Source organism: Neolamprologus multifasciatus, chromosome 18 (assembly GCF_963576455.1).
Source record: "Neolamprologus multifasciatus chromosome 18, fNeoMul1.2, whole genome shotgun sequence".
Lineage (NCBI taxonomy): Eukaryota > Metazoa > Chordata > Actinopteri > Cichliformes > Cichlidae > Neolamprologus > Neolamprologus multifasciatus.
In genome coordinates, this window is record NC_140456.1 from 2,473,248 (window position 1) to 2,500,094 (window position 26,847).

At 42.6% G+C, this 26,847-nt stretch overlaps 3 protein-coding genes across 5 annotated transcripts; 1 reads left to right on the top strand and 2 right to left on the bottom strand.

Moving 5' to 3' along the window:
- Positions 1-193: 193 nt before the first annotated feature.
- On the top strand, positions 194-10,283 carry tmem71 (transmembrane protein 71). Of its 2 annotated transcripts, XM_085140937.1 has the most exons (11): positions 195-363; positions 2,548-2,616; positions 3,792-3,850; positions 4,237-4,279; positions 4,371-4,580; positions 6,443-6,705; positions 6,787-6,981; positions 7,213-7,279; positions 7,863-7,924; positions 9,948-9,997; positions 10,087-10,283. In XM_085140937.1, exons 3-11 carry the CDS (start codon positions 3,820-3,822, stop codon positions 10,108-10,110), a joined length of 945 nt encoding a protein of 314 aa, XP_084997063.1. In that variant the 5' UTR covers positions 195-363; positions 2,548-2,616; positions 3,792-3,819; the 3' UTR covers positions 10,111-10,283. The 2 variants fall into 2 exon arrangements, with proteins under 2 accessions (XP_084997064.1, XP_084997063.1); XM_085140938.1 differs by lacking the exon at positions 2,548-2,616 and having other exon boundaries at positions 194-363.
- Positions 8,447-19,387, bottom strand: LOC146496986 (uncharacterized). Of its 2 annotated transcripts, none has more exons than XM_085140867.1 (4): positions 19,096-19,387; positions 18,209-18,306; positions 18,046-18,124; positions 8,447-17,902 (listed from the first exon to the last, which is right to left on the bottom strand). In XM_085140867.1, the coding sequence occupies exons 1-4, from the start codon at positions 19,385-19,387 to the stop codon at positions 17,076-17,078; spliced, it is 1,296 nt and encodes a 431-aa protein (XP_084996993.1). In that variant the 3' UTR covers positions 8,447-17,075. The 2 variants fall into 2 exon arrangements, with proteins under 2 accessions (XP_084996993.1, XP_084996992.1); XM_085140866.1 differs by having other exon boundaries at positions 18,046-18,127.
- Positions 19,388-21,658: 2,271 nt separating this feature from the next.
- On the bottom strand, positions 21,659-25,514 carry LOC146496987 (uncharacterized). The gene is made up of 3 exons (XM_085140854.1): positions 24,834-25,514; positions 23,891-23,951; positions 21,659-22,893 (listed from the first exon to the last, which is right to left on the bottom strand). The coding sequence occupies exons 1-3, from the start codon at positions 25,185-25,187 to the stop codon at positions 21,947-21,949; spliced, it is 1,362 nt and encodes a 453-aa protein (XP_084996980.1). The 5' UTR covers positions 25,188-25,514; the 3' UTR covers positions 21,659-21,946.
- Positions 25,515-26,847: the final 1,333 nt, after the last annotated feature.

A 26,847-nucleotide genomic window follows, 5' to 3' on the forward strand; every position in this document is an offset into this window, starting at 1 on the left:
GACGCTAAAGCAGCTGGCTTCTACACAGAGATCTGCGTGGACATAAAGAAAAAAACCTGCACGAATATATGTTTTATTCAGTAATCATCAGTTTTGCGTAGTTACTTTAAATATTTTTTGTCTCGCTTGGTGCTTTTACTTTGAAAACCATACGTGTTTTAATTTGACAGCAGCTGCTGCTTCCTGGTGTGGGCGAGGCAGAGTGACAGCTGCGAGCTGCAGACTTGTTTTTATCCTCCTGGAGACGAAATGTGAAGGTTTCAAAGCGAAAGTCTAGAAGAAAAAATACGAAAAGGAAAAACGAAAAAGGTTCAGCGACCGGAAGAAGATTTTTCTGGACAAAAAAAGGAGAAAAAGTGATCGGTGAGTTGAGCTTCAGTCCCGTTAGTTTCTCTTTGTCTGTTTTTCTGCTGCTGATCCGACTTAAAACACACAAACAAACTCAAACAGCCGTTTTTTAACGGACTGGATATTTATGCAAACTTTAATTTCATCCTAAAAGAAAAATAAACTTGTTTATGTTTATAAAGCTTCTTTTATTATTTCCGTTTATTTACACGATAATAAAAACTGTAATTCCGGGTTGTTCTCAGTATTATGTGTATCAGAGTAAAGTAACACCACAGATATTTTATAGTGGGAATATTTCAGGAATGATCAGATCACGTGGGAAAACCGCGGAGATCAAAGTGTTTACAGGATATTCTGAAGAATTCGGATCATTTTAAACCAGCAAAGCGTGAAAAAATCTTAAATAATAACCGAACAGCTCAAAGTTATTGTTACAGGAATATGACACAGAAATACTCAACAATGAGGACGAGCAGTGACGAAGCTCGAGCTCATTATTGTTCCTCGTTATTAACGAAACTAAACAAAAATCCTCAGATTTACATGAAAAGTGATTTTAGAGCTGAAACAACAAATTGAAGAAGTCTGAGTGTCTGAAGGTGGAAAATGGTTTCTTCCGTTTTGACGCGTTTTCCTCCAACATCAGCAGCTCCAGCACAAACCAGCCTGCTGCTGCAAGGCATGCTGGGAAACACGGGATGGGAAGAATCCATAAAGGGGGCACAGAGGGGGGATTCAGTTATTATTAAATAATTTAGATTATCTTTAGTCTCAATACAGAAACAGGAACATCCACACAACAGCTGAAGCCTTTTTTTGTATACTTTATTGATCCCCGTGGGGAAATTCCTCTCTGCATTTAACCCACTCACTTAGTGAACCCCCGATCTTCTGATCATGGGGCCACCACGCTACCTACTGAGCTATCCCTGCCCCTAATGTGTTAATATTATATATGATTTTATAATAAAATATCAGAAACACAAAATACGACGTCCTTTTTATTTTTTCCCAGAACAGGAAAAATCTTTTATTTGACTGTTTTTGTTCCTCTCAGGCAGAAGTCGTAAACAGCAGAAATAATAAAATGTAAACGCTGCTGTCCAGAGGATAAACATAGAGTCCGAGGCCCACAGCAGGCCCACCAGAGCCTGCAGCCCGGCCCACTCGCAGCTTTGCAGCTGCGCAGGAGGAACATTTAAAATCCTTCAGAGGCTGAACCAGCATCAGGTTATTGTTTTACTCACAGGCATTACCCAACGTGCACCGCTTAAAGCGCCACGAAGGCGCCACGGCTGAAAAATCTCTTTGTGACATCACACTGACCGAACGCAGAAAAAAACTGAGAGTAAAATTTTTAAAAAACATATTTTTCCTCCTCAGTTTCAGGGATGGACGGAAGCATTTTAAATCAGTTTAAACAGTCCAGAGGGGCCTGTTTTTATTGGTTTACAGGTGCTCAGCTGTGCTGTATGTGGCTGCTAGCATCATGGACTGAGAAGAGTTTGACACCCTGTGATAAACTCTTCAGATTATAATCTGCAGGTTTACAGAAAAAAGTTGAAAAACATCAGAAATCTTTGGGATGTTTGCGCTGACGTGTAGCAGATGAGGAGTGTTTCTTCTTCCCTCCGAGCTCACGCCGCTTCCTTCTCTTGTTTTGTTTTTGGAGAGCTGAATCATTGAGTCTCGCTGCTGAGTGGACGTTAACCGGACGCCGGACGGGTTTTCTTTTGAATCTTGAGTAGGAGCAGAGAAAGACGAGCCCCAGGCTCCTCCTCCTCTATTCGCTGTGACACAGAGCGCCTCTGTTCACTGCCCAACAGTCTGTGTGTTCAAATCACTCGGCCTGCTGATGACTCCTCTTCATCAGATCCCCCGGGCCTTCGTCCTCGGCCTCTTGTTGTTTTCTTTTCTCATCCTGCCACGAAGGCTCGTTATCCACGAAACACGATGTGGGATCCAAATGTGATGATGTGCTTCAGTTTGTGCAGAAGCCTTCGTCCCTCAGAGCTTCCTGTTAAACCATCACACTCACCGGCTCTTTGTCTCTCGTACAGAGACGATAGTGTATACAAACTCGTTTCCTGTTTGTGTGTGTGCACGTGTGCATGCGTGTGTGTGTGTCGGTCAGCTGACGAAGGGTTAACAGGAAGCGTGAGCTCAGAGTCACAGCGTCTGTTTTTCTTTCTGCAGTCTGCTCTCAGGCTGCGTCTCTGCAGGATGTGAGAGAAGCGCCGCAGAGAACAAAGAGCAATTTTAAAGGTAAGGCCTAAAAACAGAGCCTGTTATAAATATCCTGATCAGTCTGGATTAGATTAGCTCAGATTAGCTCCAGTTAATCCCTCGAGTGCTCAGACTGCAGAGATTCAGCTGGACTGAGTGAAGCTTTGCTGAGGAGGATTTTAAAGAGCTGAAGTCACAGAAAGAAAAACAAGATTTCTTTTTAGATTTTCTAGATTTTTCTTCTCGTTGGGAGTCAAACCAGCAAAAATTGAGTCGACTAATAAAAACTGTGTGTAAAAGTCTGAGAAATGTCTGTGAGCTCCAGCTCAGATACACAACAACAACTTCCTTTATGAACACACTGTGGTTTACTCAGACTCACACACGCACAAAATCCTGCAGCTAGAAATACTCACTACACCACCGAGTGCAGATTAATCCACCGCTGAAAATAGACCCCAACAACAGGAACTTTAAATAGAGACAGAGGAAAGATCAAATGTGCTTTTTTTTATCCCAAAAGTTTGGAAATTCCTGTAAAAACAATAAACACAACCCAGAGTAGCTCAGACAAATACGATAAAATAAAAGTTCAATAAAGATTACACGAAGAAAGGATCTCAGTTTAAAAGAAACAATAATTCAATTCAGTTTTATTTATAAAGCCCCGAATCACAACAACAGTTTCCTGTTAAATCTAATAAAGTGAATTATGTTCAAATTTTAATACAAATAAAATCACTATAATTTTTTTTAAATCAATAAAATTAAAAAAAAAAGAAGTAAATGATAAATACTATTGTAACATATATCATAAAATAAGTAAGTATATATATGTTTTGCATAAATACAAAAAAAGGGAAAAGTTAATGTAATAATATGAAGTTTAAAAAGTAAAAAAATCTGATAAATGTTAAAATAAGTAGTTTTTAATAAGATCCAATAAAACGTGATGTAAAAAGCTTAAATAACACAAAGTGTCTCCATAGAGTAAAAACCAGAATAAATTCACTAAATCACAATAAAAATAATAAGAGTGTCTCGCTGAAAGAGCAGCTGTCAGCTGACGGCGTTCAGTGTGAGACTGGTCTGAGGTCAGGAGGGTTGGAGAGGCGCTCTCTCTGCTGGTTTTGGCCTTTCATCGAAAAGATTTGTTAGAACAACATCTGCCTGTTTCTCACCGACAGCTGTTTGGTTTCTCATGTGCTTCGCAGATCCTCGGACGCCGCTCTGCAGACAAACATGGCTCTGTTCTTCTCCGGCGCCGTCACAAGTACGTCACCGACATCACCGACCACGTTCGCCAACACTTTACTTTTATTCTGGGACTTTATTACAACATTGTAGCAAATTTTCTTTGTGCCTATTTGAACTGTTTGAACTGTTATGGATGTGAAAAACGGTCGGAAACCAAACTAAAGCTTTGAGTGGCTCCACAGATCTGATTTGAGCTCCTCAGACGAGCTCTGTGCGGCACTTTGCTGCCCGTCTGTCACATTCCTGCTCGGCTTTTATCTTCATCGAGTCCTCTGAGCAGATTTACCCAAGAATGCTCTGTGCCTCTTCATGCTGATAAAAGTCGTCTGTATTTAGAAACCACTGTGTGTGTGTGTGTGTGTGTGTGTGTGTGTGTGTCTGATGGTCTTTTCTGCCGCTCAGGTTCTCCAGTCAAGCGAAGGTTGAGGAACAGTCACTGTCAGAGGTAAAAGCATCGTTTATTTCCTGTTTCTGATGAACGTGTGAAGTCTCAGCAGGAGGAGTTTGAAAAGCCTTTGCTGGTCTCTCTCCTGCAGCCTCGACGTGTCTCTGCTCTCTCCCGACTCCTCCTACATCTGCTACACCTCAGCGCACGGCAGCGAGCCCTGCTGCTGCCGCCGCTCGCCACGCCTCCTCACCAACGGATACTATGACGTGACCGAGGACAGCTTTTCCTGGGACGGCGAGGGCAACGTGTCACTGACGCCCTGCAAAACCAGCGTCTCCTACAAGGAGAACCTGCACAGGTGAGAGCGGCAGGTAGACCAGGAGGCTCCCATTTATTTAGACTGTTTTTACCTGAGATCTGGAAGCAGAAAAAACTTTGTTTCAGCGAGCTCGCTCGTTCCATGTTTATGCACAAGTAAAAGTTGTGACTTTTATTTTGAAAGCGAACTATCTCCATTTCCTGTTTGCGTCACACTTCTTGAAGTTTTACCAACGCTCAGCTCGTAGTTGGAGAGTATTTACAGACAATGCAACACTACAGTCGGTCACTTTCATTCAAGCTACAACCGCAGCAAGATGCTAGCAACCGAAGCCAGTAGGGGAATACACGTTTTCCCTAACAACAGTTGGTTGCCAGGTGGTCACTGACCAGTCTGTGTTACTGGGGCTTTAACAGCCATTTTCCCAGCGACTGTCATTAACCTCCAGCAACCACTCACAACTGGTTGGGGATTTTTTTCTTCATGAATCGTGGTTGCCAAACGGTTGCAGACCAGTCTCTAGGCCTGTGTGACCAGGTTTTATTCATTGATCCGACTCTGCTACCACAGAGTAGCTCGTCTAACTTTACGGACGCTACAAACATCACTGTTGTTTGGTTTTCTGTTTTTATTTACCTCCAAAGTGAAATCAGAGCTGTGCCTTTACATGCAAACTAGCAAGCTAACTTCCTGCTATCTCGAACGTGGCTGAACTCGTAAATCTTCTTTTTCGTGAACACCTGGATGTTAAACTTTATTGAAACACATGGATGAACAGTCCCAACAGTTTTTTGGGATTGTAAAAATCTGGACTGTGTTTAGCTCAAACTCAGAGTTAGTTTGATTTTATTAACCAAAGGAGAGTTTGTACCAAGAAATGCAGCTAACAGCCTGCGTTTACTGCATTTTACAGCATCACAAGAAGTTTAATGTTGCTAACGTTTTTGTTATCAAAGACTGAGAAAAAGTGTTTTTACATGTTTTTTTTGGAGAAAATGATAGATGACATCAGCTGCAATTACAGAGCTGAGAGAACCGGACGCCAAACGCTTTGTGACATTCACCAAACGCTTAAGCAAAGTTTGGAAAAACCTTCGTTCCATAACATTTCCTCCCTTCGGTCCACACTCAGGATTATTTTACTTCAGCAACAGGAACATAACGTCTCGTGCTCGTACAAATGTGTGACAGCTGTTAAACACACACACACCTCTTTAAAGCGGTGAGCTCACCTCCAACAGCCAATCAGAGTGAGCCGTTCGGCACATGTCGGGTAGGTTTTAAAGCTATAAATACTTCAGACCTGACATCAGCTGCTCTCGGGGACCAGGGTGTGTGATGTCATTGATCACTGTTGCTAGGAGACCCCATGTTATTGAACACTTCATCAACATGAGAAAAGCGTCTTTGTTCTGTTACATGAACTCTGTGTTCACAAGTGGAGCCTTGATGTGTTTGCAGAGTTCATCTTTTAATAACAACTAAAAGTCTTACTTTACTTTAAAAGTCGATTAAATGTTGTTCCTGACGTTTATTTCTTGGTGTGCAGTCAGACAGAGCGGGCCGCTGCGCTCAGATTTGGTCACTTCCTGTTGTTTCAAATCACATTGTGGTTATTTTTGTCAGGCTGTGGTCATTCTCCGAGGAAGTGTTTTCGCACTCGAGTTGCTTTTGGTCACTTTCTGCACTTTAACCCACTTTGTTGGGTTTGAGGTTTGTTGTTGGGGTCTCGTTCTTTAGCTCTTTGTGGATTTCTTTGTTTCACTTTGATGTTGTTTTATGTCATTTTGTTCATCTTTTCTGTGCAAAGAGACACAAATTCCTCAAAATGACAAAAAGTCAAAATAACTCGGAACATGCCGAAGGACCTCAAACCCACTGAACACTCATTTTTCCTTCAGGGTTTTCCGGCGCAGGCGGCGACCTCGCAGCTCGCTGGTTCGCCTGCTGAGCGATGTCACGGAGAGCTGCCAGTCGTGGCTCGATGAGAAAGTCTTCAGAGGTGTTTTCGGGACAGGGAACAACTGGAACCAGAAGCAGGAAGTTGACCGGGACCATGACCTGGACTGGTGCAGGAGCAGACCTGATGGTCCGGCCTGTCTGGACGAGTCCTGGTCGCCATTCAACAGCACTGAGCTGGAGGAGAGCCGCGCCTTCACGTACGGTGGGTAACCGGCTGCTTAAAGGGCGAGTACGCTCAAATTAACTTGGACAACAATGAACAATAATTTTTTTTTTCTTTCAGACTCCACTGAGGTCCCGACTCCTCCCGACAAAGAAGCCCCGCCTCCAAATCTCCTGATCCACGAGGAGATTTGCTCTGAGATCTGTCAGTCAAAGGAGCGTTTCACCCAGTCGCTGGGCAGCCTCTCCGAAGTCCCGCCTCCTTCACCTTTCTACACCAACACCTGCTGCTGTCAGGCGTCACCTGAGCCCACAGGTGAGCCGCAGGGTCTCTGACGTCAGAGGCCTGCAGAGACTCGTAGCAGTCTGCTCAGACCCAGTCTGAATCTCTGTTTTCTTTCATCTCACTCGACTTTAATGCTGAATGAAAAACATTTGATGATTTTTATCTGCAGAAACCACCAAAGACACAAAACGAACACCCACGATCTCCACCACAAAGCTCGACCTCTGTTCGCCTCACCTGTTATTCTTCTTTCTGTTTCAGGCCTCACGATGAAGGCCCTCCTCCTTCTCGTCTTCACCGTCTTCATCTTCACAGCTCTGTACTCGGGGTGAGACCTCAGTTCCTAATTTAGTTTTTTCAGAGCACTTTGATTGTTTGATCAGCATGAACCAAGAAAATCTCTTTAAGTCTCCAGGAAAATCTTCCTGAAGCTGATCGAGGATCTGAAAATGCCTCCTCTGTCCGTTCAGTTTAGTTTAGAAAGCTGCAGCAGCCAAATGCATCATAGAAGCAGAAACACAATTTATTTATTAAGGGTTGTAAAAAGTGTATAAAAGTTAAAAACGTGTTTGTTTCTCTTATTTCTGAGTGAGGGGCGGGTCTCACTGAGAAACTGCACACTCATCAACCAATGAGAATATCCCATTTTACGTCCTTAAAATAAAAGTGTCAAAATAAGATGCATCTTTTTAAACTAGTGACTGAGCCTATAACATGGTCACAGCTTTCCCACAGTTTTCTAAGTAAGTGTCGCCCCCTGGTGGCCTTTAAAAAGAATACGCTCTAAGACGCCTCAACACTGGCTTCGTGTTTCATACCTGAAGCTGCCTCCATGTTTTGTCCCGCCTACAGAAACGGCGTGATCTTTCTGTGCGGAAGTGCCGATGTGTTCAAAGACCGTTGTTTTGCAGGTGTCTGTGGTGGAGCGCGACTGTCACGTCGACCGTCTTCATGATGATCACAACATGTATGCGTGAGTATCACCAACATTCCTGTTCAGAGATTAAAGATCTTTTGTCTTCGGGTAACAGAAACTCAGTCAGAGGTCCAGCTGTGACCCGTGAATTATTCAGTTTGCAGAAGTTTATTTGGCCCTCAGTGCAAATCCCTGTTTTACAGTCACACTGGTGTGAATGGAGCCGCTCTTCATCACCACAGGCTGCCTTTAAACAGAAATAAGACGTTTGTCTCCCTCTGCTGGCAGTGAGAGTCATTACTTTACTTGGATGTTTCCACTGTACTTCCAGCTCCCTGCTTTGGCTGTTTTTTGTAATTAATGAGAAAGTTGTTTTTAAATGCTGCTTGAAAACTGCAGTCACCTGCAGCTCACTATTTGTTTCAACCACTGCTGTTGCAGCACGAGTGATACCAGATTGGCCCAGTTTGGCCTTTTAACTTAAACTGGTTATAAAGACAGTCTTCAAATATTCACATTTAACTTGTTTATGACAAGCTGGTAATTACAGCTTCAGACCTTCGTTCTTTTCCCAAATACCAGCTTTAAGTAGAGCTGGGCGACAGAACGATAACGATATGTGTTGTGAAATAACTTTTTCTCGATAGAAAAATTAAACTATTGCGATAGGTCTTATCTCTCTTGGCCTCTTAAAAAAAAGAAAAAAAGAACAGCCAATCCAAATTAAGTAGCGCAGAGCCGAACCAATCACAGCCGCAGCGTCACGTCACGTGACTTGTTACATGCAGCACAAGTGCCAAGCCGCACATGTGTATTTGTTTGGGAAGCAGCCAGCCGGGCTGCCCGGGTAACGGAGGAAATGAGTGCGCCGACTAGAGAAAGATCAACCGAGAGCGTGAGCGAAGGTTACCGAAGAGAAAACAGATGATGGTTCCAATGCCGGAGAGATTGTCGAACGGAAGAGCCACAGAAGTTCTGTAGTGTGAAGGTATTTCTGCTATTTCAAGTCAGACAAAAACAGAGTAGCGCGCACTGTAAATGTGCCGAAAGCAAGTCTGGAAATACAATAAAGCGGTGCATGCTCAGTCTCTGACTGGAAGCGCTAATTCGTCATCCGGCTAAAGTAGCTGTTAAAACTGTTTGAAAAGCTCAGCTATACAACAAGGAGAGATCGAGAATTTCCTTTTAGTTCTCAGTTTATTTGATATTGACAAAAGTTCGTCAATTTTGTCTGTTCTTCTGTAAAACAAACTAAGATTTATTTTTAGAATTAATATTTCGTTTCTAAGTGGAATTGACAATTTAGTCTGTTTTGTTTGTTCTGTTTTGAAACTTAAACGCTTTAGCGGCTGCCTTTTGTGTAGTTTGCAATATTTGCCTTTATTTATCTGAAACAGTCTCATGTTCCTTAAGTACATCTACCCTGTTGAACTTATTATGGGAAATAAATATTTAAATCAAAACAAGCTGCTGATTATTTCACATTTTACTTGTGAGCAACGGCACATTTAAATCTTACAAATATAGTTATTTGGCTTATATCGTGATATATATCGTTATCGCCTGAAATGAAAAAAACATATCGTGATATGAAAAAATCTTATATCGCCCAGCTCTAGCTTTAAGTGTTTAAAATTTGTAAATAAATGTATCAGCTGATTGATAAGAGGCGCCCCACAGACTGAAGCAAAAGACAGACGACTACATTTCTCTACAACTGTGTTATTTTTTTATTATATAAAATGATCAGTTTGTCTTCCAAAAAAAGCTGAAATGACTGCAACTTGTTTAAAATCCAGAGAGACAAATGCAGTTTGTTAGCGATATTAATACTAGCAGTTATAAAAACCAGCTTATGGTAAATCATTACAGTGTTGTTTGGGTTACATTTATTACTTTTGGGGTCTTGAAAACACAATTGTCCTGTAATAAACCGAATGAATCCTGTTGATTATAATATGGACTAATAAAAGTAAATCTGGTGCAGTTTTGCTCTGCAGCTGCTTTTAATCTGCCAGCAGAGCACGAATCTGATTTTGTTTTTGTGATTTTAACACGTCACTGCTCTCGTTTCTTTCAGTCCTGACAAAGTCGGGCCCGCTGGGCGAGTGGAGGAGGGCGAAGACGGAGGTGAGTCTGAAATCAGAAACTTGGTTTCTCACATTTGAGCCGCAGAGGAGACGAACGAGTTTTAACAGCTGCCACTGATTCGGTTTCAGGACATCACGTCGAGAAACGAGTGAGGAAACGCGTCTGGAGAACCTGAAGGAGGAGAAGGCGAAAAGGTCGGACGGGACTCGGCAGAAACGTTCGATTCTGACTATTATTTCACTTTATGTTTGCATGTGAGGTGCACAAAATAATCTGAGCTCCAGAAAACATTTTAGAGCAAACATTTCTCCTTTTAAAACAAAAATCACTCCTTAAAAGAGGTTTTTGTATTCACATTTTTAAAAATGTGTCATCTTTACGTTGAAATGTAGACGCAGAGCAGGAGGCTGCTTCGTGCTTTTAGTCAGATTTAAGCCATGAAAAAAAGTTGTTATTAAAGTGTTGGAGCTCAGTGGCACATGTTAGTAGTTTAGCAGCTTAGAAAGCTAAAAACATTCATATCAACTCAAAATGTAGCCGATGTATTTTAGGAGTGTCTTCTTTCTTTGGTTTGTAGGTGATCTTGGCTTTTTTGAGCGTTCCAAAGTGACCAAACGTCGGACGTTTAATGTCTGCAAAACATTTTCAGGGTTAAAGGGCAAAAAATAAATAAAAATACGAGCTGTGACTTTTTATAAAAACCAAATGCACAAAAATCACCTGGAGGCTATAAAAGTGCCATTTTATCCCTCCAGAATAAACAGAATGAAGAGTTTTACTACAAAATAAAATACCCACAAACACAGTGAGTATTTTCACATTAAAGTTCAGCTCAGATTTTATTGTGAAAGCTGGATTCCTGATAATTTTACTGGTACAAAATACTTTCTTACATCTCTAAAATCATCGCCAGGTTTAATTTGCTGACATCGCTTGATGACAGGTCAGTGGGCGGGGCCATAGTGTCCAGTAAATCATCCTGATTGATCACAGTCAGATAAATGGGAGTTTATGAAACCAGCAGAGGCCGTTAAAGCAAACAGACCTCCAGAAGGTCCTCTCAATTCTCCGCCGGACTCTCAAACAGCTGACAATCATCTACTTTAAGAATCTTCTCAGGACTGTTTTGAGCAGGGGTGTCCAACTCCAGGCCTCAAGGGCCGGAGTCCTGCAGGTTTTAGATCTCACCCTGGGTCAACAAACCTGAATCAAATGATTAGTTCATTAGCCGGCCTCTGGAGAACTTCAAGACATGTTGAGGAGGTCATTTAGCCAATTACATCAGCTGTGTTGGATCAAGGACGCATCTAAATCCTGCAGGACTCCGGCCCGTGATGCCTGGAGTTTCCCACCCCGGGTTTAGAACATCTTTAGCTGGATGAAGAATGTCGAGAACAATATTGAGGCTTCTGGGCTTTTTATAAACCAATAAAGTCCTTGGATGCCTGCTCAGACCTCCACAAGAACTCCTGAATCCTCCTGAAGCACTTTGAATCTGCTGCCTTCCAAACCTTCCTTGGACAAGAACCATCTCATAGCATAGAGGCTCATTTCCAGGATCTGACTTACATCATTAAAATGCATCCGTGCCGGTTTTGGGCCGTTGTGCTAAAAGACACCAGCTCAGGTCCGTTGCACGGATCCGGTCCAGATCTTAAGACAGATCTAGCCTGAATATATTTTATCTGGGTTATTTCCCAGTTTTAAAGAAAATAGGTAACAGTAGTGTCCATTATGCATTTGCTGATCTCTTGGCCACTAGAAACCATGTGAGGTTGTTACAGAAGGAAAATTCTCACATTTAATTTGCAGTAAACGCTTGAAAATTGTGTGTATTTAATGTTAAAGAGCTATTTTCAGATAGTTATTCTCTGCAGCATTTTGTGGTAAAACTCTTCAGCTGTTAGGTGCCTTCAATCAGCCAGCAGTGCTCACATGCTGATAATAATAAAGGGAACCCTGAGAGGCTGTTGAAACGCACTGACAGATGTTGATCAGAAATGTGAGAAACGCAGATAAAGTTCAAACATTCTGCCTTTGAGTGGTTTCTTTCACTGCGTTTGTTTTTGTCTGATTCTTCGGAGACTTTAATGTGGTACAAACGTAATCCGTACAGGTCGAAGGTCAAATATGTTATTTATGACCTGGTTACACAAACACATATAAAGCTCTTATTTTTAAAAGCAAATCTGCCTTTATAAGGAGCAATAATTCCAGAAAATGGAAGAAACAATAAGCTGGGAGAACGTTTGTGGATTTGGGAGAGATCTCTTAAAGTCAAAATACTCGCTGTAGAAGCTTTGTAAGAAAACCAAGTACTGTAGCGCTTTACGAGATGTTTTGTCTTATAACGTTTTTAAAAATTGAATCATGTTTGGGCCTCAAACTACGCCAAGAGTGAAGAAGGAGGAGATGATCTCTGCTTTGGGTCCTCCGGCAGCACAAATCAGCTCCTCTGGTGTGAAGCTGAAATGTTTGAGTGATAAAGTTTGTGGAAACTGACTAGCGGAGCAGAGAAATGTTTAACTCTTCATGTTCAGATCATTTGAAGCCTTTAGGATAAAAAAAGAAAACAAAAAACCTCATCATGCTGGGTTAGGTCACATGGGAGCTGCATTAGCTAATAGAAATGTGATTCTAACGTGTACGTGAACATCTGGGTTTTAGTTATAACTGGAAAACTGAGACCTCATCCTGAAAACTATCGAGATCAGACTATTATCTAGTCTGTTGGTTAAAGTAGTTAAACACCAATCTGAGGTGTAGATCCACACCTAGAATGCTGTAATAAGACTCCAGCTGTGAATTTTTCACTAATGCTAGCAAGCCATAAAGACTGGAATCTTTTCCACTGACAACGTTCCTCATGTGACGTGAACTCGGCATCGCATCTGTAGCATGATGGGTTAAAACAGTCACACCAGATGAGGCACAGAAACCCAACAAAAACAGCCCCCAAAATACCCACGTTGTTTTACTTTTGTCTAAAATCTGGATAAAGAGTAAAAGCAAAGGTAGCATCAAATGTTTAGTTAGCATCTTTTCATGTTTCACTTTTCAACAAAATCTCAAGGTTTTTTAGATGCCTGCAATAATGTTTACAACAGTTATTTTCGCCTTGGTGGGACGTTAACAGCACAACTGCGGTGAATCCTAAAAGACGCTAAGCTAACAGCTAGTATTCTTATCAGCCAGGAAATGCTAAAGCTAACAGCACTCTTTTACAATTTATATTATATAATTGATAAAGGTAAATAAAACTATAACTAGATACAGACAAACTAGCTAGTTTCGAGAACAGACAGTTGTAATGTTTATAAAGTTAATAAGCTATGGTAGAGTCCTCCATTTTAGCTAATCACGCACTTAGCGTTCATCGCTAATTGCTACCAGCACAACTAAGGGAGCCAAAGTTTCAAGGTGTTCAGCTCTGGTGTGACTGAATCTTTGTGGTTAACTCTCTCCCTGTCTTCATAAATCAGGAATTATTGTTAATTAATCCAAGTGCCAAATTTGTTTAAAGATGACATTACAGGTGATGTATTACCACATGTACTTTATCAATGAACAGCAATCAATATGTCGTACTGATAATTTTAATACTGCTCTGCTCAACTTTGAATTTAAAGCTGCGCTTAAAACTTTTTGTATAAGAACAGATCATGGATCAAATGATCAATGAAATCTTTGTAATGTTAAAGGTTTTGCTTTTAATGTTGTAAATTCCACCATTTAGCTTCTTCTAAATCCTAGTTTTGGCTTTATGGTCAAAAATCTTTATTTTCCAGGTGGTGGAGGAGACCAAAACAGAGCTAAAAATGCAACTCCAGAGATTGTTTCTCTGGGTCTGCCCCCTGTTGGCCAAATATCAGTCAGTGCAGCTTTAAATAAACAAAGTTCATGTTTTTAATGGTGTTCTTCTAAATATAAAATTTAGAGTAAAAGACAGAAAAATCCTGAGGAGGAAAATAATTTAAATAGATTTAAAGACAAATTTTACATTCTGTGTGGAGCAGCTACTAAATATGGAGTTACTGTTAATGTAAATAGTTTTGTAATTTCTATAGACTGCACTTATTTTCAAATGTGGAATTCTTTCTTGTAACAGCACTTTTTTTTTTATTGTATTTTATCGTACTTTAAGTCTAACTGTAAAATTTCACCTTAAACAATTCAAATTTAATTTGAACTTCAAGCAAAGGAACAAATTCTGAATGTATACATGTGAATCAGTGTGAAATCAGCCTCTGAAATGACTGTTTAAAGGATGAAGTGATCCTTATTTCTTACAGATCGCTGTGTTTCAGTCTGCAAATCAGCCTTTGGCCTGTTGATGGCGCTGTGCTTTGAGAATGAACTTTTACAGTATTTGGGATATTGTCAACTATATTTAGTCTCGGCTAAGGTGAATGTTTATGATCCATTAAACTATATTATAAAGACAAACTGTGTATCTGTATTTTTCTTGTTTTAAATGGATTTAAATTGACGGTCATGGATTTCAGGTGTGAGTAGTCAGTTAACACCTGTTCAGCTGAAACTTGTCACTCGGGTGATTCCTTTTGCACATAAAGTGTTGAGTCTTCATTGTTGTGTGTTTTAATGTGTTTAGACTGAACCTGAAGCTGCAAACAAAGCCCGAATACCTGAGAACTGTCAGAGAAACAGCTAAGAAATAAAACTCACAAGCAGGAATCCATCATCTTCCACAGATCTCATCAAATCTACTCGTGTCCATCCATGCTCTCCGTGTAGATTGGCTGATGTGTGAGCTTAAATCAATTTGAGAACTTTCGTGGGTTCTCAAGTTAACTTAAACCAGTCTAACCTTTTTTCTTTTTGAATGGCTCCAACAGGAAGTGGCCATGAGCTGCAGCTGCTCAGCAAAACATGGAAAACTTGGGGATCATGTGATGGTCCGATTGGCAGCTTCTGAAAGTGATTCAGGCTTTTTAGTTTTTGTTAATGATTACATCGATGGTGAATGAACTCAAATTTCTTCAGTATCACTGGCTGGACCTTCACCCTGCAGCGAGCCTGAAATCCTAATCAAACAAGCTGCTACCTTAAGGTGAACGTAGTGTTAATATAGTCAAAACGTTTGTGCTTTATCATTAGAAGGAACAACAGAATGAAGCGCTCCTTCTACGGCTTCACTTTTCAGACCTACATCTACCTGGAAGTAGAGGAAGGAAAAAAGAAACCTGACAGTCTCTCCAGTTTTGTCATGTTAAAACTGAGACACCTAAAGGATCAAATTTCAAGTGATCAGAATAGTTTAAAACAAACAGAGCGCTCTGATTTAGCAGCTGCTTTATTAAAAATGATAAAAAAGAAAAAGGAAGTTTGTTCAGCGTTTCTTCAGTTACACGTCAGTCACAATGAAACTCGATGTACAGTCATAAACATTTGGTACCTTCACGCAACCACAGGCTAGTTTCACACATGAACGTTGGATAAAACACCTGCTACTGAAAAACCACAAGACTTGTGAAGGATTATTTTCAGTCCCTGCCTGGTGACACCATGACCAGTGAAATTTGAAACAGGAAGTAGAGGTTCCACAGAAAGGTCACCAACCTGACACGTCGCTAACACAGAGACACAGAGAACCATTGACATTCACAGCTATGGGCTCTTTAGATTCCCCAATAACTGAACGTCTTTGGATTGTTGGGGGAAGCCACGCAGAAAGCTCAGGTGTTGGAGCTGATCTCAGGATCTGTAGCCTCTTTAATCGCTCACAAGTTCAGGGAAAGACTATTGTTTACTTGGCCTGTTGTATCTAAACTTCACTCAACAGTCAGCGACCTCTGGACGTCACATGGGCGGCAGTTTAGAGATGGAGGTGAGGAGCTCCACCTAGATCTACTGTTCCTACATCTGAGGAGGTTCAGGACACAATCGGCATGCCTCCTCGGCACCTCCCCTTGGAGGATTTCCAATCCCATATGGGTGACGATAGATCCAGAGGAAATCAGAAATTCACTTGATATATATCCCGGGAGAGTCTCAGGAAGAGCTGGAAACCATTGCTGGAGAAACAGTCGAGGAAAGTCTCAGGTGCCCTCTTAGCTTGCTACCACTTTGACCCAACTTCAAAGGAGACAGTGGGATGGATTTTTTCTTCAATGTAAATGTTTAATGGAAATTTTAAGATAAAATTGCTTCAAAACTGTATTTATTTAGTTTAAACGAGTTCCCGGCCCAGCCAGGAGGCTGCGGCGCCCACTTTGGATTCACTTGTTAAAACAGTTTTGAGTTTAAATCAAACATCACCATCCACTAAAAACGTTTCTCCTACACTTCAAAGTCTTTTTCCCCTCATGGAAGTTTCATTTGCTCTTGGCTGTTACATCTTTTGAGTAGTTCTTTCTCTGCAGACGTGACCAGACTTCAGTATCCATCCACTGTATCCAAACAGAGCTGTTAGCTTTGGATTTTGTGGATTTGCTTTGTTTTTACTGGCAAAGTGCGACAGCTCCTCGGGCTTTATTTGGGTTCAGCAACTTTACAAAGACTGAAACTTCTGAAAGTACAATTACATTTTGGTTTTAGGTTAGTAAGCATGGACACAGTTAACTGAAGCTGAGTTTTAATTAAACATGACAACCTTGACGCCCAAGACAAATACCTGATGGACACAAAGCCCTTCCTTCTGTCACCTGGGTCAAAGGTCAGAGTTTAGACAGAACCAGATGCCTCCAGCTCCTCTGGGGGGGACACTGAGGAGCTAAAGACTCATTTATTTAGACTGGCTTTTAACTAGATTTGTGCTGTATGATCGATTGTGTTGTTTTATGTACATAGTTCTTATCTGCTGAAGAGTGCTATATAAAGTTATTATTAATATGAAGACCTAATCTGTCCAGGTGTGTCCTCACCTGGGAAGAAGACCAGACTAAGAGCGACTCAGAAGTCTGATTAAAACTGGAAGCAGAGGCTTGAAATCGAGCCGATCCCTGTCTGCTGCTCCAATGAAACGCGTAGAAACGTACGCAGGTGATCCAAGAACATCTGTTTTGTGTTCAAACATACACGACACATTTTTACAGTAGGTCACGTGTTTCTGAGACGACCTCACTGCAGATATCTGCAATGCCGCTTCTCCCAGCTGTCACTGCACGGCGCCAAACCGTTTCTCCCCTGCGTGGAGCGTGATGTGGCGCCGCAGGTGGCTGCCTGATATGAACGTCTTGTTGCAGTACGAACACCTGAACTGTTTGCAGTCCGTGTGGACGGTCATGTGGACCTTCAGCGACCCCGACTGGGCAAAACGTTTGCCACAGTGGACGCAGCCGTAGCGTTTCTCGCCCGTGTGGACGCTCTGGTGGCGTTTGAGGTTGCTGGAGTCTGAGAAGCGTTTACCGCAGAGCTCGCAGACGAACGGTTTCTCGCCGGTGTGGACCCTCATGTGGGTTTTGAGGTTCTTGAGGCAGGCGAGCTTTTTCCCGCAGTAGTTACAGACGAACGACTTTCCCCCGCCATCCTCGCCTCTGTGGCTTGCCGCTCTGCTGACGGCATCCTGTCTCCACCCGCCCCTCCGGATGAAGGAGCGATGTGCTCCTGGCGTCTCCTTCCTAACAGGAAGCTCGTCTGCAGGCGCCGCCCTCTGCTGGCTGCTCTGGAAACCTGCAGGTCGCTCTGCTGCAGACAGACTCGCCTTGCTGAGCGGGAAGGTGAAGCTGCCACCTGAACTGGACGCCGATGAGCAGCCGGCCTCCGCTCCCAGAGGATTTTGGGTGGTGTGGGAGCCGTGCTGAAGCTGCGGCTCAAATATCAAACAGTCGTAGCTGCTGGTTTCTGACCTCTGGGTGTTCTGGACAGAGGTGGAGGTAGAGCTGACTTCCCCGCTCGTCCACGAGATGCCACCATCGTTTGCTGCTTCCTGTTTGATTGCAGCTTCTGCCTCCACCTGTCCCTCGTCATTGTGACAGAAACTTTCTGGAGATAAAAAGCAGAAAGAGTTGTAGCCTCTTACACAGCTTAAACTGGACACCATCGGGGTTTAGATCTGTTCTGTATGAGCCGGCTACAAACTGAGTCAAACAGGAAGTAAAAGGCGCTCTTCAGGTTCTTATACTCACTGTCCGGCTCAGACTGGGACCAGGATACGCAGTCATCGTCCTCCACTTTGATCACAGCAGCTGTGGTAGCATCTGCAGGCTGCTGGAGTTGGAGGAGAGAGGTTAAACAATGAAGAGTGAGGGAGGATTTCCTGCTGATGCTCCTCCCACCTTTTCTACTCACCGTACTCTGTGTGGTTTCCTGTCTCGGCTCTGCAGGCGAGTTGTGGTCTCTGCACTGAGGCATCGCCTGATTGGACACTCTGGACAAGACTACCTCACCTGCAGGAGGTGAGTGAGGATGGCGTTTAAAGTTCTGAATCATGTACAGCTGTAAATGTTATTTTTTTTCTGTGCATTGCTGCGATTTTATTGTCCTTTATCTTCTGCAAATTGATCCACATCAGTTCTTTAAGATGTGTTCTACTGGGTTTTGGGTCCAGCGAGCGTGGGGACCAGTCAATGGTATCAATTCCTTCATCTTCCAGGAAGCGCCTGCATACTCATCGCATGAGGCCGGGGATTGTCGTGCACCAGGAGGAACCCAGGACCCGCTACTTCAGTACAGGTTGTGACAGCGGGTCCAAGGATTGCATCCCGTTACCTAGCAGCAGTCAGGGTGCCGTTGGCTAGCCAGTAGACATCTGTGCATCCCTCAATGCCTCCCAATACCATCACTGACCTACCACCAAATTTTGGCACGATGTCTCCACATCTTTTCACGTCTATCACGTGTGCTCAGGGTGAGCCTGCATCTGCCAAATCAGGTATTCTATGGCTGGAGGTGTTTTACTTCCTGCAGGTAGGGCACGGGAATCGCCTCATACTATCAGAAGTGCTACTGACCTCTAAAACTGATGGAAAAAGTCAGAAAAAATAATAAACATAAAACATTTCTTTTTGTACTCTGTTGTTTATTTCATTGACACCAAAGCAGCAGGAAATGATTAACAACCCCGTCTGTTACCAAACTGACCGCATCACTCTGGTCTAAAAGTTTTCCTCTCATTTTTTTATTCATTCGTTTTTACAGTGTAGTTGCTGTGAATTTAAAAGTTAACGGTCGGTTACCTGTCGCGGTCGCGTTCCTCTTCAGTTCGGCTCGTGCGCGGCCGCTCGCGTGGAGCACCGCGCTGCCGCTGGCGGTAACCGCGGCTCGCAGTGCGGTCGCTCGGGCGGACCGCAGCTCCATGAGGCGCAGTTTCCTCCGCAGCACCTCGTTTTCTTTGCGGCTCCGCGAGATCTCCAGCTGCAGCACCGAGTAGCCGCTGTCCACGAGCTCGCAGATCTCCGCCACGGCCGTGTTGGCCAGCACCTCCATGATGGAGGCGAGCTGCGCGTGGAAGGCGGCCGCGGGGGACATTGTCCAATCCAGCGCGTGCGTGTATCTGAAGCAGAACGATCCACACCGCGGGCTCGAGGCAGGACCTTGGACTCCACCGTTAGCTTACCTGAATGTAGCCGCTCACCTGATGTGCGCTCTCCGATACAGACCAGGAAGTGATGGCGGGGCTGGAATTAATCCACAGTGCGCATGTGCAAAGTATCCTTTTACTGTTTCAAGCAAATTTCAGGTATGAAAACGTCCCAATAACTCCTCGTTTGATTGTCCTTCCTAGGGAGATGAAACCTGTATCAACTCACGTTTATATTTTATTTTAAAATTTATTTTATTTGTTGTTTTTGAGAGTCTCTTGTTCGTTATAAAAAGAAGAAAACAAAAAGAAATGTATGATATGTTTTTCTACCAGAGCCTTTTCCCCATTTTAATAAGTGTGTCTAACCATCAAATGTAAATGAATATAGTAATTATTTAAGAGTAAAAGCTATATTAAACAAATACATGTGTGAAAATGTGATTTTAAAAACAAGCTTTTCCGTATAAAATCACAAAATCAAACCAAATCAACCAGTAGTCTAATTTTCTGCTCACTGATAAAGCCATAAATATTTATTCCTACAAATTGTTTTTACAAAGAAGAAGGAAAAAACAAAACAAGCGATAACGAGGTTCTCAAGCCAGAAATGGTTAGTACTGAAAAGTTCTCTGGATTTAAATACCGAAATATACTTTGTTTAAAAATAGTTTTAATGTGAGAAAATGAAGGCAGACTGTGAAGAAATGACACGTTGTGTATTGTGTTGCAGAGATATCGACTCAAACTGAACTGTACTTTCACGTGGCATCACTTTGTACCACAACATTGTGCCTGCAGTCAGTGAACTTTTATTTAACCACGTAATGAAAAACATATTCTTATTTACAATGACAGTCTGGAAAAACCACACAAACATTGCACCTGGTTGTGAAGGCTTTTGATAGTTTCTGCAAATCCTGATCCACATTGAACAAACAAATTATTATTTACACATGAAATAAGATGCAAAACACTTTTTAACCATTTTATTACCCAAACATTAGACAAACTGTCATTCAACATAAACCGTATCAACAATACTTTCTGTGAAACAACTTCCAATATGTGCAGCAGACTTTGTAACAGCACAGCTTTTAACTGATGAACATGCTGCTCTTATTTTAGCTAAAAAGCCAAAAAAAATGTGTGTAACAGCTTCCTGGAACCTTTTTTTTGTCCAACAAACGCAGAAATGTTAACAAGAAAACAGAAAATTATGAACTTGGAAACCCTAAACATCATAAGTGATTGTTTAAATTATTCAGAATGAGACGTTTTTTATCTGTTTGGATGTTGCTGCACGTGCAGATGTAGCTACATGTCAACACAAAGATTAGCTTGGTAATACTACTCCATGTAAACACATTAATCAATACAAACCTGGCTTATGGATGAGCACGCGTAACATGCCTTGTGATTCTTTCTGTGTCGCTCACGTGTCCTGTTCATGTCTGTTAAAATAACTCAAATTGTCAGTATTTAAGGTAAAAGCAGCTGAACTTAGTGATGTGGTAACAATTTAAGCAGCTTTTAGGCTTAAAAAAAAAGTACAAGGAAAAATTGCAGTTCCTCTGATGTCCACCGGAGGCTACTTCAACAGTGAGTCAGGCTGCAGTTACCGTAGCAGCTGTAAACATGTTTTGATGTTTACAGGCTGCTATGGTAACTGCTACAAATATGGTTTTAGTCTCTATTGACAGTTTGAAGACTAAGAGCAGCATGGGGGGTGAAATATTTCAAATCTGTTAAGGCTTTAAGTTAAGGACGTGGACAGTGTTACAAGACGGATGTAGCTGACGTGACTTCACCTCTAGCAGACTCATGTCCTGGATAATTTTTAGAATGATCCAAATTTAGAAAACTAACTTGGTTTTATTGAAAATGAGCGACTGGGCCTATAAGTCGTTAGGGATGTCTTTACAGACAGGGCAGTTTCCACACAGACTTCTACAGGACCAGGCAGCTACCGCCCCCTGGTGGCATCTTAAAAATGCAGGTTAAGGCACTTCTGCATTAGCTGATAACTTTGCACGCTAACATATAATCTAAATATGGTCACTTCTAGTTTCAAAAAGCGGAGCCTGTAGTGATGGCACAGTGTCCATGTCCATCTTTTATATACAGTCCCAGTACCATCACGGCCAATTCATGTTTGTAGCGACTGCCGGGCTTTTTCTTATGCACAAGAGACGTCACCCGAAAAAAGACAACAGGGCTGATATATAAAAAAGATCTTAACTGGTTTTTACAGGCAGTTTTTAGAGATAAGATGCATCAGATTCAGTAGCTGAACGACATGTGGGCCAATCACAGAGACGCAGACACGTGAAGCACGTTAGATAAACTATGGACAGATTTGATCTCTTATGTTTGGAGATGTTAGAGTGAAAGAATAAAAGATGATACATTTAAGTAATAATTTAAGTTATAAAAATAGTCATATTAACTGATGGAAGCACAAAATAAATGTTTTTAAATGTTCGTAAAAACCAGCATTTGGGTATTTAGGGGTCGCTCGGGACGTTTGGGTGACACTTCTTCATGTGCAACTTGAGGCTGTATTTGACGATGAAGCTCCGGGAGCAGAGCCTGCACGCGTACGGCCGCTCGCCCGTGTGAACGCTCAGGTGCGACTTCAGGTGAGCCGACTGGGTGAACTTCTTGCCGCACTGCTCACAGCTGAACGGCCTCTCGCCCGTGTGGATGCGCATGTGGACCTCCAGGTTCTGCGACGTGGCGTACGTCTTGTTGCAGAGGGAGCACACGAAACGCTTCCCTCTGCCTCCCGCGCTCGGCTGCCCGTTGCAGAGCTGCGGCCGCCCCGCCTGGTCCCTGTAGAGGGCAAAGTTTATGACATCGCCGCCGTCTTCGTACTCGAAGGCAGAGCTGCTGGCTTCAGACAGCTGGCAGTCTGTGGGGGTCGAGCCGGAGACGCTGAGCACCTTCAGCCCAAAGGCGTCGCCATCCGCGTTTCCGTCTTGGTGAAACGCAGTAAAAGTCATCTGACCCTTTGACTGTTTGGGCCACCCGGGGTCGACGGTCAGATCGAGGTCTGCTTGGTTTGACGGAGACTCGATCAGAGCGCCGCTGCTAAAATAAACCGGCCTGTTGGCGTTCGAAGGAACCAGCGAGCACTCCTGAACCAGATGAATGTCGGGGTCCATCTGTGACGAGTACGACACAGCAGATTCGCCAGGTTCCATCTCGACCTCGTCGTCAAGCTGCTCGGGACATCCCGGCTCACGATCGGGAGAGTCCAGAGTGTAGACGGACACGGTCTTCTGCGTCCCTGCTGTCAGGTCGGATGTTTTCTGTGCCAGCTGCTCAGACGATGACCTATTCTCCGACTCCAAGCTTTCACGCCAGCGCCTCTTTGTGCGCCGGCTGATGGGGGTCGATGTGATGCCCTCTCTGGCTGCAGGCGCCACCCCATCAGCTGTTAACTTAGTACCTAAGAAATTATAATATAAGTTTTCATGATAAGATTCAATGCTGTGAAATGTTGAGCATCAGAACAACACGTTCTCATCCCAAAACCTAACGTACAACAATATGTTACACTTTCAGAAACATGAGAACCGTTTGGAATGAATCTACAGATGTACACTAACTAACAAGATTAAGGTTGTGGTTAGGTTTAGGGCTGGAATACACGGCTGGAACGTGTGTTACCACCGGGAGTTTCATTCTGTTGGATTGGATCCACAATCCGACACGTATCACAGGAACGCTCCTATGGGACACCTCGGGACAAATTGTCGGTATGCTACACGTTGGTAATGAGAACGATCTCATCAGGACAAATTAGATGAATATCAGCTGTGGATGATGAGCCCGGGGTGTTCTTGATGTTGTTGATGATGTGCCGTTTTTAATTTTTTTGTAAGTATTATTTATTTTTCTAATTTAATGATTTTCCTCCCTGAGAATGACATTTTTATTTTTAGGAAGTTGAGAAATCACTCATGCCTTAACTGACAAAGAAAGACTCCCATCCTCGTTCTCACGGTGCCAAATCCAGCTCATTAATCTAACTCTGATATCAGAGCAGTGCATGGTGTAAACTGATACATGTCAAACATTTTAAAGGAGACAGGAAAATTAAAGGAAAGGAAAGAAGTGAAGTGACCAGATGTCACTCCTTAATTCTTTTTTTCCTAATAGAGCATTATAGAAACCCGTAGCCATGACGACTACACTCTGGTTGGTAATTTATTGATGTGTTTCTTTACTAATGATTGTTTGTTCCCTGTGGTGCGTTCGAGTGCAGCAGATTTTTTATTACTTTGGAATTAAATTTTGAAGTTTGGGTGTAAATAACCGTAACGCTACAGCTCTGCAGAAAGTTCTTTTACAGAGACGTTTCTGTTTTTTTCTCTCTGTTTGAAATTGTTATCTAATCATTGTTAATAAACACACAAAGGATTTGCTGCAGGTCGTTTACTCACCTTCCTCAAACACGTCGTTACTGTCCGAGTCCTCGTCTTTAATCAGCACCACTTCTGGAAGCTGCAGACGCCAAGAACACAAAAAACAACATTAAAAGGAGACGATTAAAATACAGTTTTTATAGAAACACAAACTAAAGAAGAATAAATGTTTCTGGAGTCCTGATTGGCTGACTTATCATTGGGATTAGAGATCATTTCTCTCTCAAACTGCCCTCAGGTTTCTAAAACAAAAACAGCTTCAGGCCTGATGACAAAACAAACACACCTGGCTGCACTGAGCATGTGCAGAGATAAGACCATTTCTCCTTTGATGGCATAAACCTGTTTGTAAAAGTGAAATTCAATCTGAGGAAAACAATTCTTTTTAAGTGCTGATTAACTGTAAGGATGAACTCGAGGTTTATACGTTTTGGTTTTAATTCAAGTGAAATAAATGAAAACTTTTAAACTAGTTTTAACTTTAAATTATTTCCAAAACTATTCTGATTATTACTGCAGTAATTTATAACTATCAGATTTGATCAATTATCCTCATTTCAGAGAATTTTCAGATTTGGGGCGATTTAAAAAGAACACATGTTGTAAATATCTTCCATTTATTGTCAGATTAGATAAAACATTGAGTTAAATTTAAGCATTGGCACAAAATATCAATAAATTAAACGATCATCTGAATTGTTTTGAATACTGATTGCAGCTTGATTCCGTTCATTTTATTAGTCATTATTGTTTATAACAAATACCTGTATTTGTGATTACATACACGAAAGTTTCCGGGACATTTCTTAGGTAATTATGTCATTCAGACAAAATGTTATTTATTCCGTTTTGTGAGCTGACTGTGTTACACTTCCGGCTCTAACCTGCGGTTGTTATCATTGCTCTCTGATGTCTGCCTGTACCCGGGCTTCAGGTTGATTCAGACCGGCGGAGTGCTCACCTCGTCCCGCACCGCTCCAGCCGCGGCTCCTCGTCCGTCACCTTCCCGCTGCTGCTGCGTTGTTCCCGACTGCTGCGTAGCCTCCGCCGCCGGTGAGACCTCCGGTCCCTCCGCATCCGCAGCCTCCCCTCCTCCTCCTCCTCCCCCGCTGCTCCCGCGGACCACGATTGACTCGATGAGGTGTAGCTTCTTCTTCAGGTCCTCGTTCTCCTTGTGGCTCCGGGTGATCTCCAGTTGCAGCACCGCATAGCCTTCATCCACCACCTCGCAGATCTCCGCCACCGCCGCTTTGGTCAGCGCGGCCATGATGACGGAGAGCTGCTCGTGGAGAGCTTTGCTGCTTAAACCGGACATCCCGACGAACTAACGGAACCCGAACCGGACCACACGGAGCCGCAAGGTGGGCGCAATGGAGCCGCGAGTGGAACCTGTTTGGACTTTCAACCGTCGGCAAGAGAAAAAAGAGAAAACGGTTCCTGCAACACTTCACTTCCGGAACAACACCGCTGCCTTCAGAATAAGAGCCTGTTGTTATCCACAGAACTACATTAAGAACACCGTCAGTGAGCGACTGCTAACGGCAAGAAAACAGAACAGAGCATGCGTAATTAAACAGTGCTAAGGGTTTAATGTAAAAATAGAAAAAAGTGCGTTTTCAGGCTGTTAAAATAGTACAAGTGAAAAGGTTTAAATAAATAAGAAAAAACTGTCTATAATGGTAACAATGAAAAGTGCAGATTAAATAAAATAATAAAACTATTATTTGTAATAATAATAATAATGTAATTGTAATAATGTAAAGCTAAGTCGGTAGGAAAAAGAAAATATACAATAGACTTTTTAAAAAATTCAGATAGTAAATTGGACAAAATAATCATCAAAAATTAAAAAAATTAAAGCTGCAAGCAGCGTTATGAGGGTCCTCGCACCCCGGCATGTCGAGCCACGCCAAACACCTACAACCAGCACGTCCGATCTGATGTCACATTGATGGAATTCATGCATTTAACCACCAGCTAACATTTCATCTCATTTAATCATGATTATAGTCGTCCCACTAGGTGGCGCTCTAACCATTACTGGCAAATGACATACCAAACATCTCCGAGCTCGAGTCCCATCATGCCTGCGACGTTTGGGAGAGATTGGACATGGTGTTTTTGAGTGACAGCAGAGTACTGCTTTTTGGCGAGTGATTCAAACTCTAAGTGCTGCCATGACCTCCCCGTTTCCCTGAACGGAAAAAGCTTCGCAATTTAACATCACAAAGGTCTTTAGATGCCACGCACTGCAGATCATTCCAATCTGACGAAATCCCTCAGAGGAGTTCGTCAAAGTACGGTGCCTGAAAAGAGGGGAAAATGTCGCCAAAATTACACATTAATTTTAAAATGGCTGACTTCCTGTTGGATTTGGGATATTGTTCCAAGAGACTTTTTTGTACATCTTGATATCTTCCATAAGCTTACCAGGTTTCAGACTCATACATAAAACACAGAGTAGGGGCTGATGATTTGAAATTTTGTAGGGGGCGCTGTGGAGCCATTTTGCGCTATTCAATGAAAAGGATCAAATAACAAGATAGCCCTGATCAGATTGGAGGGGTGCGCCAAATTTCAACACTTTTTAAGCTTTCCAAGCCCCTCAAAAGCCACTTCATCTTTCATGGTGAACTGCATTGCCACCAGGGTGCGCCGTTCAGTTTAAAGTCACAATTGACTGACCAAAGATGAAGCTTATACGACCAAATCCCAAGGAGGAGTTCGCAAACGTTCGAGGCATGGAAATGGCAAAATTAGAGCCAAAATGTCATCTTCACGTCCAAATGGCGGACTTCCTGTTGGGTTCGCGTCAATGGGCCCACAGACTTTTTTGTTCGTCTTGGCATGGTACACATGTGCCAAATTTCATACATGTAGCTCAAACGATGTGGTCGTAGGGCTGCATTTAACAAGGCATAGGTGGCGCTCTAGAGCCATTTCCCAGTGCTCATATGTAAAACCATTAAAATACA

What these genes read in the sequence shown, in the direction of transcription:
- tmem71 (XM_085140938.1), top strand. Translation starts at nt 3,820, where the DNA reads ATGGCTCTGTTCTTCTCCGGCGCCGTCACAA. An exon ending in GGCGTCACCTGAGCCCACAG is followed by an intron (nt 6,982 to 7,212) that starts GTGAGCCGCAGG and finishes TTTCTGTTTCAG; the next exon opens with GCCTCACGATGAAGGCCCTC. An exon ending in GATGATCACAACATGTATGC is followed by an intron (nt 7,925 to 9,947) that starts GTGAGTATCACC and finishes CGTTTCTTTCAG; the next exon opens with TCCTGACAAAGTCGGGCCCG.
- LOC146496986 (XM_085140866.1), bottom strand. Translation starts at nt 19,387, where the DNA reads ATGTCCCCCGCGGCCGCCTTCCACGCGCAGCTCGCCTCCATCATGGAG. An exon ending in AGGAAACCACACAGAGTACG is followed by an intron (nt 18,128 to 18,208) that starts GTGAGTAGAAAA and finishes CTCCAACTCCAG; the next exon opens with CAGCCTGCAGATGCTACCAC. An exon ending in GTCCCAGTCTGAGCCGGACA is followed by an intron (nt 17,903 to 18,045) that starts GTGAGTATAAGA and finishes TTTTATCTCCAG; the next exon opens with AAAGTTTCTGTCACAATGAC.
- LOC146496987 (XM_085140854.1), bottom strand. Translation starts at nt 25,187, where the DNA reads ATGTCCGGTTTAAGCAGCAAAGCTCTCCACGAGCAGCTCTCCGTCATC. An exon ending in CTGGAGCGGTGCGGGACGAG is followed by an intron (nt 23,952 to 24,833) that starts GTGAGCACTCCG and finishes TGGCGTCTGCAG; the next exon opens with CTTCCAGAAGTGGTGCTGAT. An exon ending in TAACGACGTGTTTGAGGAAG is followed by an intron (nt 22,894 to 23,890) that starts GTGAGTAAACGA and finishes ATAATTTCTTAG; the next exon opens with GTACTAAGTTAACAGCTGAT.